This window comes from Pieris napi, chromosome 8, assembly GCF_905475465.1.
Source record: "Pieris napi chromosome 8, ilPieNapi1.2, whole genome shotgun sequence".
Lineage (NCBI taxonomy): Eukaryota > Metazoa > Arthropoda > Insecta > Lepidoptera > Pieridae > Pieris > Pieris napi.
Genome location: NC_062241.1, coordinates 1295884 through 1313152, shown reverse-complemented (window position 1 = coordinate 1313152; position 17269 = coordinate 1295884). Strand labels below are relative to the sequence as shown.

At 36.4% G+C, this 17269-nt stretch overlaps 2 protein-coding genes across 2 annotated transcripts in view; one reads left to right on the top strand and one right to left on the bottom strand.

The window, feature by feature from the left end:
- Positions 1-1318: 1318 nt before the first annotated feature.
- On the bottom strand, positions 1319-3909 carry LOC125051978. Its single transcript, XM_047652623.1, has 2 exons — positions 2217-3909; positions 1319-1347 (listed from the first exon to the last, which is right to left on the bottom strand). The coding sequence occupies exons 1-2, from the start codon at positions 3907-3909 to the stop codon at positions 1319-1321; spliced, it is 1722 nt and encodes a 573-aa protein (XP_047508579.1).
- A 3790-nt stretch (positions 3910-7699) lies between these two features.
- The window catches only part of LOC125051614 (glutaredoxin domain-containing cysteine-rich protein CG31559-like), a 58483-nt gene continuing 48913 nt past the window's right edge, over positions 7700-17269 (top strand). Inside the window, exon 1 of the mRNA XM_047652057.1 lies at positions 7700-7889. The gene's annotated coding sequence lies outside the window, so the exon portion shown is untranslated. The remainder of the gene's footprint in view (positions 7890-17269) is intronic.

Sequence of the window (17269 nt, the reverse complement as noted above, 5' to 3'; positions counted from 1 at the left end):
GTCACAAGTGTATCATCCGCATAACATATTAAACCTACTCCTGGCATCAGTCTACCTCGAAGGACTGCATCAAATCCAATGTTCCACAAAAGGGGCCCAAGAACAGACCCCTGTGGAACTCCACATCGAACCTGATAGCATCTCCAACCTTCCCGACTTGGATAAATGATCGATCGATCAGAGAGATAAGTTCCTACTACGTGACGTAAGTACACAGGCACACCATGATAAAGGAGACCATCCATAATCGCTCTCCAGGGAATAGTATTGAACGCATTCGCAATATCTAGCGAAACCGCCAACACAACCCCACCCCCAGAGACAGTTTCTTCGCACAAGTCCCTTAACTTAGCTAAAGCGTCAATTGTAGAGCGACCACGCCGAAAACCGAATTGAGTATCAGACAGATTTGGACCAATAGTCTGAAGATGCTTCTCGAGGCGCGAGACAATTATTCGCTCAAACAGTTTGCCCACCTCAGGAAGTAAAACAATAGGTCGATAGGCCGAAGGTGAATCTACCGGTTTCCCGAACTTCCTAAGAAGAAGCAATTGTCCAACTTTCCAGCTATTAGGGAATATACCTTTCCTCAAAAGATCAGAAAGGAGATCTCGAAATCTGTTAAATAAGCCATTATTAAGAGATTGCGCCCAAACCGTTCCATGCAATCCATCTGGACCAGGAGCGGTTTTTTTGTTTTGAATTTTAAAAACACCAGCCCCTAACTCACCCTCTGACACCTCAGGAATAACTTCTGAATGATCGAAGTCAACATTAATAAAAGGAGTAGAATCACAAGGAAACAACGATGTAACAACCATCCCCAGAAACGTCGGCTCCATTGTGGATGTTAGCGGCGGCCTCCAGGGACGGAGTTTACTCATGACAATATTGTACGGTCGCCCCCAAGGATCACGATCCAAAGAGTTCAGGAGCTCCTTCCATGCCCTATCCTTTGCTTCAGCTATTTCCAACCGAAGAGCCCTTTTTGCTTCTTGATAAGAAGTATATAAACTTGCCTCTTCGTCCGGATCACGATAACTGAGATGCCTTCTTCTAAAACGCGTGTAACGGCGACGCGCCTTAACACACTCCATTCGTAGTCGGGCTAGTTCAGATGACCACCAATAGACGCTTTGCTTGGGTGAGATGGGACCGATCCGGGGCATAGCAACGTTACTGATACGAGTCAGTGAGTCCCTAAACCATTCTACCTCAGAATCAATTGTAAAATTTGAAGGTTTGGAATTCCAAGCCTCTACTAAGGATACCTCGGTAAGCGCATCTTTGTCTAGATATTTTCGGGACCATCTAGGACCTATCTCAGATGGAGCAGGTCCCGGTAAGCTTAAAGTGGAATCGAGGATATCAAAACGAATGTACTTGTGGTCTGATAAAGTTTCAACTTCTGACAACACCCTCCATCCATAAACACGACTTGCAAGAGCAGGACTTGAAAAAGTAACGTCCACAATAGAGCCACCATTCATACGTACACAAGTCTGAACATTACCCCGATTCAGTGACACTAAATTTTGAGTTGCTAGCCAATCCAACAAAGCGTCACCACGTTCGTCAGATACTGGAGACCCCCACACTGTAGATTTAGCATTGAAATCTCCAGCGACTATAAGATCGAGGGGTCGACACCATGAAACCAGACAGCCCAGTTCGGACAAAAACGTTTCAAATTCAGCAAGCGTTTTATTTGGGGAAAAATAAACACCAATAACTGCAATTCTGCCAATTTTTAAAGCAACGCAACCTCTACCCTGCATTGTAGAAGCAACTGACAGCAAGTTGACATCATTTATAAAAACCGCAACAAGACCATCACGGTCACCGACCCAGTTGTTTTTATCTGGAACCATGTATGGTTCTGAAACAATCCCTATATTAACGATCCACTGTGTCAAACTCTGAATTAAAAGATCTTGAGCACTTGCACAGTGGTTCAGGTTAGATTGAATAAAGCGTAGATCCATACTAACTTATTACAATTTCTTGGGTCTCCATTATGTCACCGCTTAAGGTTGGTTCTACTGAAACCTTCGTGTTGAATCTTCTCGGCATCTTTTGACTGGGAGCCGTACAAGCTTTCCCCCCCAGTCGATGATCAGCTGTTTTACCTGCCGCAATACACAGAGGACATTGTGGTTTGGATGAACAAACAGAAGCACGATGGCCTGGCTGGCCACACCGGTAACAAGACTTACTACGGTCTATTTCCGCCGTACAACGAGCTGCAACATGACCAGCTTGCAAACAGCGGAAGCACCTAAGTTCTCGTTGTTGCAGCACCGTCACCCTAGCTGAAGTCCAGCCTACAAGCAGACGACCTTCAGACAATTTCTTTGCAGCTTCCACCGGGCATTTCACCCACACCGCAAAGAGACCTGACTTATCCTGACGAACTTCGCCAACTCTAACATGATCGGATGAGCACTCCCCTTTTTTACACACAGCGAATTTTACTTCGTCAGCAGTAACAGAATCGTCTAAGCCTGATACTCTTACCTCAACAGATTTAACAGGCCTCGATACAAGGATGCCCTTCGTACCATACAACTCCCTTAATTTTTTAGCCAAAACATCTGCTTTATCTCCTCCACCTTCACCAGTGACTTGTATAATGGCAGCACCAGTTGCGGCACGTCTAAACCTAACTGCTTCAATTCCCAACTCTTCTAGCCTAATCTGGCCTTTCGCTTCTTTAATAGCCTCCGCATATGTTACGCCTTTTTTCTGAATTTCCGCCGGGACAGTTACAACAACAGCAGCTGTTCGGGGAGTACGCAGTCTTGGCTTTTTAACTGGTGCCTGAAAACCTGTTACAGTAGGTTGAGCCAACACAGCACCTGACCTTTCCCTTTTCTTCCTTTTCCTTTTCTTTCTTTTCCCAACAATCAACCAATGTTCCTTAGAAAGGTTGGAAGCCGATTGCAGAGGCGAGGGCTGAGTAATAGCAGATACCTTTTCAATGGCCAATATTTCCTCTCCTGCAATTCTTTTATTTTTCTTCTTTTTTGAAATAGAGGATGGTCCTTGGGGCAAAGCAGTAGATGCTGCTTGCACCAAGCTTCTACTATTCACCTGTCTATTATCCTGGGATTGACCTGACTCAAATCTAGGGGGCCCAACGACCTTGCGTCGGTCCGCGGCTAGAGAAGGTCTTAATACAGGTGCAGGATTAAGCCTAGGCTCTAGACTCTCAAACCGTGCATTTAATCTATCCCCGATACGGCGCATCAGATTTGCCTCAAACTCCTCGAGGAGAGAAGGAGTGAGCGGTGGCTCCTTTGAATTAACTCCAACATGTTTCCGAAGATCCGTCATATCCTGCTGGAGTATCTCAATTTGCTTTTTGAGGCGCTCGTTGTCTTCACGCAGAGATCGAGTTTCCTCAGAAACTGAACGTTTAGCAAGCACCCCAATATCCTTCCGCATGTCCGCAATGGCATTTTTAGCCATATGGACCCATTGTCCTTTGATATTGGACGATTTTGTGGCGACCTTTTCAACAACTCCCAGGCTAGCCTCAATCCTCTTTACTAAATCCAATGACATATCCTCGCCCTGTTCCGACACTAAGACAGAAGATAGAGTACATTGTGTTTCTCGAGCTTTAATTTCCAAGGCCAAAAGCTCTTCTTCCTCGCGAGCCTTTTTCTCAGCTCTAGTTTCTTTCAACTTGGCAGATTTATTAGCAGGAACCGGATCCACATTCTCGCCCTTAGTGGATGGCCGACCTCTGCCTTTACGCCGCGTTATCTTTGAAGTCGCCTCTCTAGCGATATCTGAATCAGTGTCAGCGACTTCTCTGAAACGCTTCCGGGAGCTCCAAAACCGCGATGAAACTGTCAAAGACTCCCTTGCTTCAACACCTGAGTATGTGGAAGAATCCGACATCTCAGGGCACTCCAACATAATATCACTGGGGGGCGCTGGCAAAACAAACTGATCGCCCGCCGTTGCCACTCCAGCCTCCTGCTCAGCCGCATCACACGGCATCTCCACACTAACATCTTCTTTTGATTTGGTTTTTTTGTTTATTAGATTATTTATTGTTGTCATTTCATAAATTATTTTCCATGGGGGAAATACACAGTCCACCCAGGTGGTGCCCCCTGCACCTAGGTAACCCTTATACCACTCGGAGGACGGGTGGTATCCGACGGCTGGCCGCTAGCGACTGACTTTACTCACCAGCCACCTATAAATACAGGTAACCGACACCGCGCAAAACCTACAAGGCGCCCCAATGTCGGGAATTTAAGGGTTTTTTATTGAGATTTTCCTTTCTCTCAGGGCCGGCCAATAAAGGCAAGCCCCCCTGGCCACAAGCATGCCGCTAGACATGACAACGACACACGCCGGAGGTAACAGGTTGCCCGACGGAGAGTCGAAACCCACCCAGAAACTGCTTATCGCAGTCACCAGATCCGTCGCGCCATTGACCTAGAAGGTCATCTACAATATGCAGAAGCTACTGAGCATTACAAATGTAAAAAGACACGCAAGCTCTTCACCAACTCAACGCAAAAATATGCGCTCAACACCGGTCGTTACCGATTCAAAATGAACCGGGGGCACGCCCTGAGCCCACCAGTTTTGGTCCACGCCAGTTGGATGTCGGAAGTCCAACCGGTACCCCCGCGGGCGAGTGCGAGGACCCCTATTCGCCACCTGGGGTCGTGATCTATGGAAGTCTGGCAACTCCACAAGTTTCAAATACAGTGTGCCAAGAGCAATGCTCTTGATATTCACAAACGCCAGTTATACGAGCTGGCCATCCCACGTACGCAATAAAACGCACCTCTTGCCTTTAAAGGCTACTACAAAAGTTCGGTCGATACATTTCCCCAAGGTGCTGGCTTACACCCCAGATAACATGATACACCAAAAACGCTGGCTTTGCAAGCCGGCCATCCCACGTGCGAAAATAGATGACGCACACCTTCCCTCAAAGAACACTACTTCTACGTGCTTCACGCGCCTGTTGTTCATCAAGTTTCTTCTATTTAAAGAAGCCTACTGAGAACCTTCCCATCGGTCCAATCAGCTTCCCTAAAGTGCTGGCTTGCACTCCAAGTACTAGAGCCCCCCCGCCACGTCAAGGCTTGGACCTTGGGGGGGATCCTGAAGCCACTAGGCCAACACTGTTCCAGGTAAGTGATAATTTTAGTTAAAATTTATTCAAATCAGCAGCATAATACAAGCGATACAATAATTGTGTAAAATCGACTTAATGTACTACTTTTGGAAAAATTGATTATTCTATTAATGATTATTTGCGTCAAACGTTATAATTAATATTAATGTAGTGATAAAATAAGAATTGACTATAATGATATGACTCATAATGTAATTGTAACTTTTATTCTACCTTTTAAGACAAATTTGCACGGTAATAATATGTGTGGCAGAATATGCGCACTTTAGATTGTACCACCATAACATTTTTGTACGATATCTTGCCAATAAATTAATATTATTATTATTAAAGTTGGTGTATTGAGTTTGCAACATCGTAATAATAAACCACCAAGTATTTGTTCAATAATATTATTTAAATCTCAATTTGAAGCATCACAGTATTACTAACAATAAAGCCAAAAATTGAAAACTTAATTTCTCTAAGGCTTTAACACAAAACCAGTGCGTAAAAGTTTAAAAACCCGAAGGTTGGCTCGGCTGGTTTTGTTGGAATGTGGACAGATGACCTCAGCCATCCGGCGTTTAGCAAAATCCAATAATTGCCGTTAAATCTACAATTAAAGTTTTGGAATACTCATCATGTATCATTATCCTATTATACTGTGAGATAAAAGAAAATGTACCCTTTATATTAGTCAAAATCTTCAAAAATACTTAAAATATGTATATAAAAACAATCCAATAGACAATTTTAGTGTTAAAGTAATGTTTTTGCATCATTAGTATTATGCGACCAATTTAATTACTACAAATATTTATTGTATCTTCGTTAAGTTTGAAAAGGCTTTATAAATAGGCTTGATAAAATGTTACTAACATTTCAGCTAGACCAGTGTTTCCTAACCTATTTCGTGCCATGCCCCACCTTAGCCTTCCTAAAATTCTTATGACCCCATGGAACAAACACGTTTAATATCTTAAATTGAATTGCTAAGAAATTAATTTTAGAAACTTAATTGATAGGTTTTAGGAAGAAATTACCTACTTGGAAAGTGTTAACGAAACAATGTAAGTAAATTTTAAAACATATAATGAAAAACTGAAATTACAAATAATTATTTTATAAATATCAAATTGTGTGTGTGGCTGTGGGGCGTGGAAACACTGAGCTAGACCATTATTATTAGTTATATTATATGTATTAATAATAATGATCGTTTAAACAACGAAAGTCCGCACTAAATATTTTTCGAATTTATATTGCTGATTTTAAATAATACAATGCAGTCGAAAACTGACATCATCTTGACGTAGTATACTGTAGGTACATATGATACCTCTGATGTTATGTGTTTTCTTCGAAGTTCAAAGCAATATAAAATCGTAAAGTAACGAAAGATTTCTGTATAGAAAACTGCAGAAGCCTTCGGGTCGTATTTGGATCTTAAGAAACTTGTAGAAACTATACAAATAGTATGTCGATGCGTTCGTGAAGTCATCAGCTGACATCATCGTTTTGAGATACTATATAGTTGCAGTATACTTGGCAAAACTATCGTAAGGATCGTGCTTAGTAAAGCTCCAATCTCGTCTCACGTACGAAAATGTTTTTTCTGCAAAAGAAACCTATTATTATATTCATCAGAATATAGAGAAATAGATCACATCTTTAATAACTTATGGCAACTTGTGAAGTGGATGGTGGACTGAAGTTAAAAGGCCTGCTTAAAACCGATCAAGCTGGTTGACCTCTGTCCCAATTTATACGACGATTATAAGTAGGACTCATTTAATTTTTAATTAAAATGCGATATGAAACTTGGGAAAAAGTATACATTGTCTGTCACTTGAAATTTTAGATGAGCAGTGTTGGCAGTTAGTTCGAACCCCGGCAGTGGATTTTTCTGTATATGTGCCAATCTAACGCTCGTTCGTACGGTGAAGGAAAACATCTCGAGAAAACTAGCATCCCTTAGAACCACAAAAGTCGACGGCATGTGCACAGAAGACTGATGAACTACTTGCATGTTAGAAAAACAGTTATCACCAATTAGATATTGAGCACCTTAATAAAGAATTTATTCTATTAATTATACTTTTCACTATGTCACTTTAAAAAATACAACATATACTTATTTAATTTTATAGTTCTATTATTATATAAAAAAATGTATATTGATTATAATAATATTGTTGTGTTGTAAAACATGTTATTCTATTAAAATATTGAAACATTCTATTAACAACTATATTTTTTTTTAAATTTTTTACTCATAAAGCCTTCGAGTAAAGCCGCCATTCAAAAATAAAAAAAAACAAACTTGTACGGCAAAAAAACTCGCATGTGAAGGCGATCGAGGTGGCACTTGACCGCATTTCAAAAGGTCGTAACTGTCATTATTTCTACACACCATCCCATTCGTTCTTCCAATGCATTACAGCTCACAATTCCATAAAAACGTAACAGAAAAAAGAACGCACAATTCGAATCAAATCAACCGTCAACGTCGCTTAAACCGTTTCAATTTTCAGTCACCTTGCGTCCGTCACCTGTGTAGGTTGTATGCGCGCACGCATCGCGATTCGCTAATTTGAATTTTATCTCGTTAAACCGGACTGGTTGATTGTCCGATATTTTCTCGCTTGTTCCGTTAGTGTTTAGTGCTTGTGACATTGAAAATACTATTTGTGACGGCCAGTGCTTTCTTGTCGACCGGATTTCTCACTTTAAGGTAAGAAATGCTTTGATATATTTAATATAGACATATTTTTAGTACATTCTTAGGGTGAGATCTATAGTGCGCACTTGGACTTTGCTCAGACTTTACTTACGAAAAACACTAAGGTTAAACTATGATTTAGTATATTTATAGACATTTTAACGGTGAGATTAAGCTAAGCTCAAGCTAAGACAGAAATTGATGTTTCATTTCATGCAATACCTTCTTTATTATCCTTTAAAAAAGTAAAGAATGGTTGTAGTTAAGTCTGAGCAAAGTCTAAGTGCGCACTATAGATCTCACCCTTAGATAAGAGAAGGTTCGAAACTTCCCTTGGTAACTTTTTTATAGTAATTTTAACCCAGTTGGAGTAATCTTCAAGGATCAATGAGTGATTAGGTGAGTCTTTAATTAAAGCAATTATATTGCAATGCTGTAATACTGAGAATCCTTGGCCTAACGTTTATTAGAATTTAATGGCTAGTTTAAATTACCTGCAAGCTTTAAAATATGCTATATTTTTAAATTAATCTCGATGGTAAAAAAGTAAATTTAATGTGTATATATAAATGGTTAATATACATAAAGAAGCCTTGTATATGTATATATATATCTAAAGATTATATATGTTAACGTAAAATTGTAAACACCGTTAGATTGTAATCTATCTCGCGAGATTATAAACTGTCGAAAGATTGTGAACCTCAGCGTACTGCTTACAATTTAACGTATTATTATTCGGTATATTGTAATCTATCGAAGTGAAACCGTCAAATTGTGAAACGGATCGCACCTAAATATCCAACAAAAAGTATGATTTGATAACCCTAAGAAATTAAAAATTAATCAAATTGGCAACACTTAAAACATTTGTAATCTGATAGGTGCATTATTAAAATGCCGTATTAGTTAAAATAAAACCCTAAACATTTGTTTAAGGTTAAAGTTGTAGTGTAAATTAATTACTGTTCTACTTTCCCATTTCACTAGCAGGTGGTCAGCAACGCTCTGTTTGAGATGACCATCGATTTCGTTTTCTTGATCATATGCATATCGCTTTATGAATAGCTTATGGTGTTCTGAATATCTACTATCGAAGTATTTATATATTATTTGCAAGGTTCGTTTTTGAGGTGAAAATGTAATTATCAAGTAACTTTAAGTGACTCAAAATCCTTATTTTTTTATCAAGCCAACAACTTTTAAAACCAAATAATTACCATGAAAAATGGAGCAAAATTGTGACGGAATGGTACCCCAGAGACGGAAAACGAAGAAGAGGTCGACCACGCAAGAGATGGGAGGACGAACTAGATTAGAAGCATTAATATTTATTTCTTTAATGACGAATCACAAGTGTACATTGTGTTACCTACGTGAATAAAAAAAAAAAAAAAAGAACTGAAACTAACAGCGGGCTACAACTGGAGAAGAGTCGCAAAAGATAGAGAACAGTGGAAAGGGTTAGAGGAGGCCTTTGCCAAGAAGCAAACCGAACTCCGAGATATACTGGAGTAAAAATATATTAAAGTTCAGATATATAAAATGACAGAGTTTCGGAATTTAAAGGCTATATGAATTATTATTATTATATAATTACCATGTACCCTAGTAAAAGGAATATGGTTGTACGTAAAAATTACGATAAATTGTGTCTACTTTTCGTCTGCATAAATATTAGCTTAGGAATTAGTATATTATCCTATAAGCCACGAAGGCAGTAAATTATAAATATTTTTTACGTTACGTCATTTTTAAAATTGATACCTACCTCGATGCTACAAAGGTCATGACCCCAGACTCACGCCAAATTTGCGTTGTATGCAGACCGATATTTTTATTCACTTTTGGAACAATTATTGATTATTTTTAAACGCTCAAGTAGGTAGTTACTACAAATGAAGGAATAGTAGACCGTAACGGCCTACAGGACATGTCAACAAAGCATGGTTCTGCGAAAGAATGTTTAAATATCTAAAGGAGGCAAAAAAAATGAAAGATCGGGTCTCGCAAGCAATTTGGCCCCAGTAGCCCATGAATATTTTAAATGATAATATGACCTATGCAACCGGGGCGTATCTTGCGAGTGTATATGATTTTAATTTATGTATCTTTGTAAGATATAGCACAAAGTCCCTGGACGTAATCGAACGGGAATAGAGTACATAAAATAAAACGTAATTTTTAAGTTTTATAATAAGACCTTGGCTTATAAATGTTTAGTTTTATTAGAATAAGACGGTAGATCGCCGATAAGACACTGAGTCTACCCACAAATCTAACATTATTTAAAGTAATTTTGTATTGGAAAATACAATCCATAATAATCCTATACTTACGCAAAACAATAAATATTCAAAATATTTACTTAAACACGTATTTATTTACCCTACAATGTATTCTAGAACAAAATGAAGAAATGACACGTTTTCAACAATGTGGTGAAATTAACGCACTCCCGACAAAATCACGTACAAACAAACAGTACCTACTAACACAAATTACAATTACGTAAATGTCATGAAGCAAAAATCAGACCGATACGCGGAATTGAAAGTAAGGCTTTCTGTTGTTTTGTAATTGGATGATAAACAGTAAAATGTCAAGGATAAAAATAATTAAATTAAATTAAATATTCATTAAGATAATATAGAGAAAATCTACCTACTAACTATAAAGAGAGATTTGTATTTTTGTATGGGATCTCAAAAACTACTGAAACTAGAAATTACTTCAGTACCATGCTACAAAATACAAAATTAAAAAATCATTTATTCATATAGGTAACAAAATGTACACTTGTGAACGACAAAAAATAAATATATATGAAATGGTTCAAATTTTACATTTACTGCTTATCTTTAAGTGCGTAGAACGGAAGAGAAGAACTGGCAGTACACTCTCCGCCACTTTTTACACTAAGTTTGTAAGGAGCTGCAACTATTACACCATGTACCACATGACATCATAAGTAATTAATAATAATAAAATAAATTAAAAACAAAGATTTGTCCTCTATCAGCAGGAGGCATGGTGAAATAGGAGCACGCACTTACATTCTCGTGGGAACAACACGCAAATTACATTACATTATCACTATTTACAAATTTTAAAAAATTATGTCCAGCCGTGAGAAGCCGCGTTGAACACCTGTCGGCCCTGCACCACGCGATACCGGAACCTCCGTCCCATTGGGCATTGAGAGTTATATAGTCGACAGTGCGCTTGTGCGCATGCACATTGCACTTGCACTGCACTTGTATAATCTGCAGCATATATGCACAGTATCAATAGGGATTGCTGTCGCTGAATTGGTCAACTTTTGGGGTATGAGGCGGAAATGTATTTACGCATAACATGTTCTTAGAAGTGGCTGCGAACCTACACCAGAGTCTACCACGTGACTGGGTGGGCAATACCCACTCGGGTAGTTACTACCGTGTTAGATAAGTTACAGGCTTGATCTCGCATTCTCAGGCTTCCAAACCCAGATAGAATAAAATAAAAATAAAAATCACTTTATTTGACGAAAAACATTTGGTACTTACATTCTAAAGGTTATAAACATACAATATGCAACGAATCGTTGTGTTTTCACTATTAATTTTGGTCAACCTCGTACATAAAATAATTCTATGTGCACTAGCGATTAAACTTTAAAGTAAGTTTAATTTAGTTAAATGAATGTTATTAAGTCATCATACTACCAAACATAGCGCTCAATCATGAAAGCGTAACAGAGATTTGCATTTTTATGTTAGTACTCTAGTACCCGCTATACCACCTTCTATTTTCCTATCTATGGAACATCTTACGAGTATTAATTAGACTTTAGTTATTAAAACAACAAAATCGCTTTTAACTCTTCGATAAATTAATCATCAATGTTATTTTCTAAGAAGCTTTATTTGTCAACTAAAAAAATCGGAATGTAAATATTATTCGGAGTGTATTAATTAATAGTTTACCGACTCGAATTAGTATATGATACAATTCGATTTTTGTTGATCTGTGAAGGCGTCAGTCTCCATGTCTCAATGAAAAAATCAATCCACATACAAGACCACACAATATTAAATTTCACGTCAAATTAGTAACCTCGTACGTTGGTAAAACTAGCTTTAAATCTGTTGTACTAAAGTTATACTGACTTTCATTTAAAATTTTAGGATGCCTCTAATTAATTTATAATTGAAAATAATTTGCAGTAATATTACTCGATTGGTTTAAACATTAAATGGATGCGTGAATCAGTAAATTGCACAATTTAACAGCAATTAGAAAAACATGTTATAATTGCTATAATAATGTAATTGATCGCGATTAATTACGCTGAAAAATAGTAGGTATTTTTAAATCTCAATTTGTATGATATTTACTCATACCTAGAAAGCTCAACAGTTTTTCATATAAGGTTGAAATGGTAAAAGGCTAAAATTATCGCAAGAATGAAGGACGTGGTATTAAACAATCGCCTTATAACATTCTATTAAGAATAGATTTTAAGAAAGCTGTTATAATTATTAAATAATATCTTAATATATATAAATTACGCGTCACGTTGTGTATGACTGTGCCCTATGGACTCCTAAACTACTAAACCGATTTCAATCAAACAAAGCAATCATGCACACCGTGTGCTGTTTAATCTAACTTACAAAACTTATTGCAAATTATTTGCTTATTATTTGACAGTCACAATTCTAACAGATGGCGCTGTGTTGAAAGTACCAACGTTTCGCGTAAGCTACAATTTAATGGCAAAACCACCAAAAAAGCATGGGGACCCATGACTGGTGTTCTCCTACCGTTTCCATTTAATAGTTTACTACTATGTAATAACAAAAACCTTAGCCACAGCAACGCTTGGCCGAGTCTGCTAGTATTATATATAGATATAGACATAGACATAACATTTATTACTGACAAACACACACTCAGAAGCACAAAAAAAATATAAAAAAGTATGAAAGATACCAATTTTTTTTATTTTAAAGAACAAGGTACGTTTTAAGTGCGTAATACGTGTGTGCTGTGGTTGTAATTGGCCCTGGCTCAGCATTATACTGAGGAGCAGACTGTTCCACAGCGCTGGTCATTCTGCCAGTGACCACAGCAGCAAGTTTATAATATATAAAAATAGATAAAAATATATAGTATATAAGGATTTATATTTTACAAATATGTGGATAAAATTGAATAATGTTTTTTTTATAACGGTACTTACTGAGGCGTCTCTGCTTAGGTGTCCAAAATCTGGAGACCAGAAGTTTTCGTGTTTTGTGAATCAACAACAAAAACTCTACAACCTGAAAAAACTGAAGTTTGAACCCAAAATACTCCTCTAGATTCCAGCGAATAGTGAGATATTTTATCAAAGTTATGTTATTTATAATTATTTAATTATCGACAGTACAAGATCATCACACGGTCAAGAAAGTGTGATATCAATTTGAATAAACTTAAAACTAAAAAATTTGATGCTATCTAGTTTCACGAGTTACTTTCAATTTTAGCGTTTCTCATTTTTTATGAGAGAAATTTGTTGTCTAGTTTTTATTATGACTTATAATCTAGCCATTTCGTTAATTTTAATGTCATTGTGTGAAAGTTAAGTGATTCGGTATGATACATATCCGTATTTTGAACTGTTAATTTAATTATGGTTCAAATTAAAACTCGTTATGTCTATTTGCATAATGTAAATAATGCTTAATATATACGCTGCTATGTTCTTCTCGTTTTGGTGTCTCTCCTTCTGGAGGTTGGTGGCTGTCAGTCTCGTGAAGCGTGTCTTGCCCTATTCCACTCCCTAACGTTACGAAGCCATGATTTTTTTCCTTCTACCAACACGCCGTTAACTCTGGATTATACAGTGTTATGTAAGTTACAAATTTCTTATCATTTTTCATAAAATATGTTTAGAAAATATACCCCCTTATGTATTAACACGCCTGGTAAATCGTCTGTGTTTGTCTAGTTACACTTATGGTGTGTCCAAAGATATATGATTTTAGTAAATATGTTATTAGACTAATCACTTTTTTATAACTAAGGGAATTTGAGTTCAACCTTTTCATACAAAAAAAAGGGTGCGTGTACTTATGTATGCGCGTAAGAAGTTATATTTATTTGGCATTATTAAAAATAGTTTTTGATTACATGTAAATAATTAATTATAATTAAACAATCAAAGACTGGAAGAGAGTTCATTATACTCAATAAAGTTCAGTTTAAATTTGAAAAATTTAATGAATAAATATTAATTATTATTCTCTTATATTAAGTGTAACATAAATTCTATTATTATTCGAATGTTGTTTTTAAATTATGTCCAATGCCGTAGCATCTTCCGTGGGCAACTTCATTCTGTTAATTTTGTGTCACGGTGCGCGCGCATCGTAAAATTTCACTCTCATCAATTTTTCATAACGCGCCTAAAGAAGTATAACTTCAAAAATTGTCTAGATTTCGAATTGGGTTGCCTAGCACACAATTTGTGGGCAAAGACTGCTCATTAATTTATTAAGTAAAATCAACTACATCTAGATCCAGGTCAGAAGGAGCTAATCAACACATACGAGTACATAAGAGTTAGCAATAAGAAGTATTTCAACTTCACTGTAATCAAAGTCATTACGTTTAACTGGGAGAAATAATTATTATACTTAAATAACACTTACATTGTGTTCTATATTCCTAGGAAATACTACTTTTCCGAGTTTTACATCCGGGTAGGAAAAGAAAAGTAGGTTGTTCGAAATTATCTTTGCGACTGTTATTAATACTACTGATGAGAAAGCAATCTAATTTAGGCGGGCAATATTATAAAAACACGTAAATGAATACTAGAAACGTGTTTGAATCTGTTAAAGCTGTATTTTAGTTTAATATAATATTTTAATAAAATAATTAATTGGTCTTTGTATTAGACGTTTTGATATTAAATCAAACCCAAAAAATTATATATATCAAAACACGTATAAATATGTTTCATTCATGAGTAACACTTTGATAATCAATCGCTTTGTAAACATGATTTATAAGACATGGCGCAAACTATAATTAATTAACATTTAAATACAATTTTAATTTAAACTTATTAGATTATTATTTATATATAAAAAATCTTGGTAACATGGGCTTTATTTATTTCCAAAATATAAAAAAAAAATCTATCCCTAGGCCAGGACTGCGTGCTAGGTTTTTTATATAGCCTTGGGCGGAAGCTTATTATAATAGTTCGCTCAACTTAAAACAAAGCTTTTATAAAATGTTGATGAACTCATTGTGCGCAGACGGAACTAGACAAAACGTGACCGATAGTAACTTACAAATAATATGTTGTATTATTTTTTAAGAAAATTTCTCGTGTAGCTTACAAACATCGATGTTTCCTTTGTTTTGGTTTCCGACTCCAATCCGACTTCAACCGAGAATTCCCTTTAACTGAATTTAACTCAATTTTTTTATGTTACGAGTTTTTGTGACCTAACTATCCGTATATTCTATATAAGTCAGTTGTCATAACATAGATAGACTTTAGAGATTTAAGAATGTACTCCAATGTATAGTTTTAATCGTTTATATTATTGTGTCCTGTTGCTTAACAGAAAATATAATAAAAACTGTTGTATTGAAATACTTAATTTTAATCTTTCCTTACTAGTGTTGGCCTTATGGCTTTAGCGAACGACTCGTATACCTGAGGTCGTAGGTTCGATCCCCGGCTACAATGAAATTTCTGTCCGTCTTCATTCAACATTCACTCGAATGGTGAAGGAAAACATCGTGAAGATGGCTTGCCTTAGACCCAAAACATCGGCGTGTGACAGGCACAGGAGGCTGATCACCTACTTGCCTATTAGATTGGGAAATGATCATAAAACAGATATCTGAAGCCAAGACAGAAGGAGGATAGTCACAAACATTTTCCGGCAACGAATATTTACACCATCTATTCACTAAAAGGGTACATTAAATCTGATAGGTTTTTGACATCTTCGGTAATTGATTCTAGTATTATGTGTGTACTGAGAAGATTTGCTGACATTTCAATAAATCATGCCCATTTCAATCATGCATATTTGCTTTATTATGCATCTACGATCTATGCATTCATTTGCACATTATGGTCACGATATTGCGTTGTTTTATTACTCATTAAATTATTTATTATTTATTTTATTATAAATTGGTAATTAAAATAGCAGTTAGCGCTTTGAAGGTTTGTTCTAGGACGTTTTGATATTTAATAGACACAAAATAAATTCTTCATTTTAACCGTTATAACCAAAGGTCATAGCATCATTTATTTCACTGGAAAGTGCTGTGTCATCAATGTTGGCGTGTTGGATAGATAGATAGTTACAGACCAGACCTAACTGTCAACAAAGTATAGCTCGGAGCAGATACAACAATGTGTTCATGCTATACGTATATGTGGTACGCTCTTGAAGGATTCTAACGCCCGAACCCATCTCAATCCATTTTTGACCATCTGAGATAGAAATTTCAAATGTTGTAATATGTGTGCCAATAACCAATCGACGGATTGTAATAGCCATCTGTCGATACAAGCTTTCCATGGGAGGTCGGATCGGTGTCTGTGGTCTATCTTTGTATGAAAATGACAGTTGACGAAAGCTCGATTCCAACAGTTAATTATTTTAACAGATTTTAACTTACACCAGTTTTTTAAATAATTAAAAAAGCTGTTTGTTATGTTTTAAACATAGACATGTATATTTTCATGTTATTTTTACGGTTTTATTTACTTTATTTGGTTTACATTGATTATCAAATATGAGTGAAAACTCAGTAAAATGGAACTACAAAGACCATTTTATCCGTCTCCAAAAATGGATTGTCTTTGTAGGGTTTGGTTATTGGGATGCAGATTGGAGATCGATCGACTGTCACGATCTCAGATTGTGGATTTATTATTGGGTTCGGGTGTAAGTCGAATTGGTTCTGAAATACTTCAGTGGGCAGTGGCCAGTGGCAGAAACTACCGGGTATTGCTCTGAGCTGTAGGTGATTTTTTACACGCGTTAAATAATAGAAAATTTAACATCTGTATCTCTTCCCTTTGTAAGTACCATTTCGCTTCTAATTTACAACTTATGATCATAAATATATTTTTACTTAAATTGTTGATACTGGAAAGTATCTTAATTGGTAACAAGCGTTTAAATTTTATACGAACATTAAAATGTTATTGACTTTCAAAATCAATTTGCAAGGAAATTGCATTTAAACTTTTACGATTATAGGCAAATTAGCTAAGTAGAAGTAACGTTAATTAATATTAATCTGTTGTTGCATTTTGAAGTTTATACCAGTGTTTTCAAGCGGTTTTTAAGGCACTTTTAACAGAACCTCTTTGCCAT

What these genes read in the sequence shown, in the direction of transcription:
- LOC125051978 (XM_047652623.1), bottom strand. Translation starts at nt 3,909, where the DNA reads ATGTCGGATTCTTCCACATACTCAGGTGTTGAAGCAAGGGAGTCTTTG. An exon ending in TACGGCGGAAATAGACCGTA is followed by an intron (nt 1,348 to 2,216) that starts GTAAGTCTTGTT and finishes TTCCACTTTAAG; the next exon opens with CTTACCGGGACCTGCTCCAT.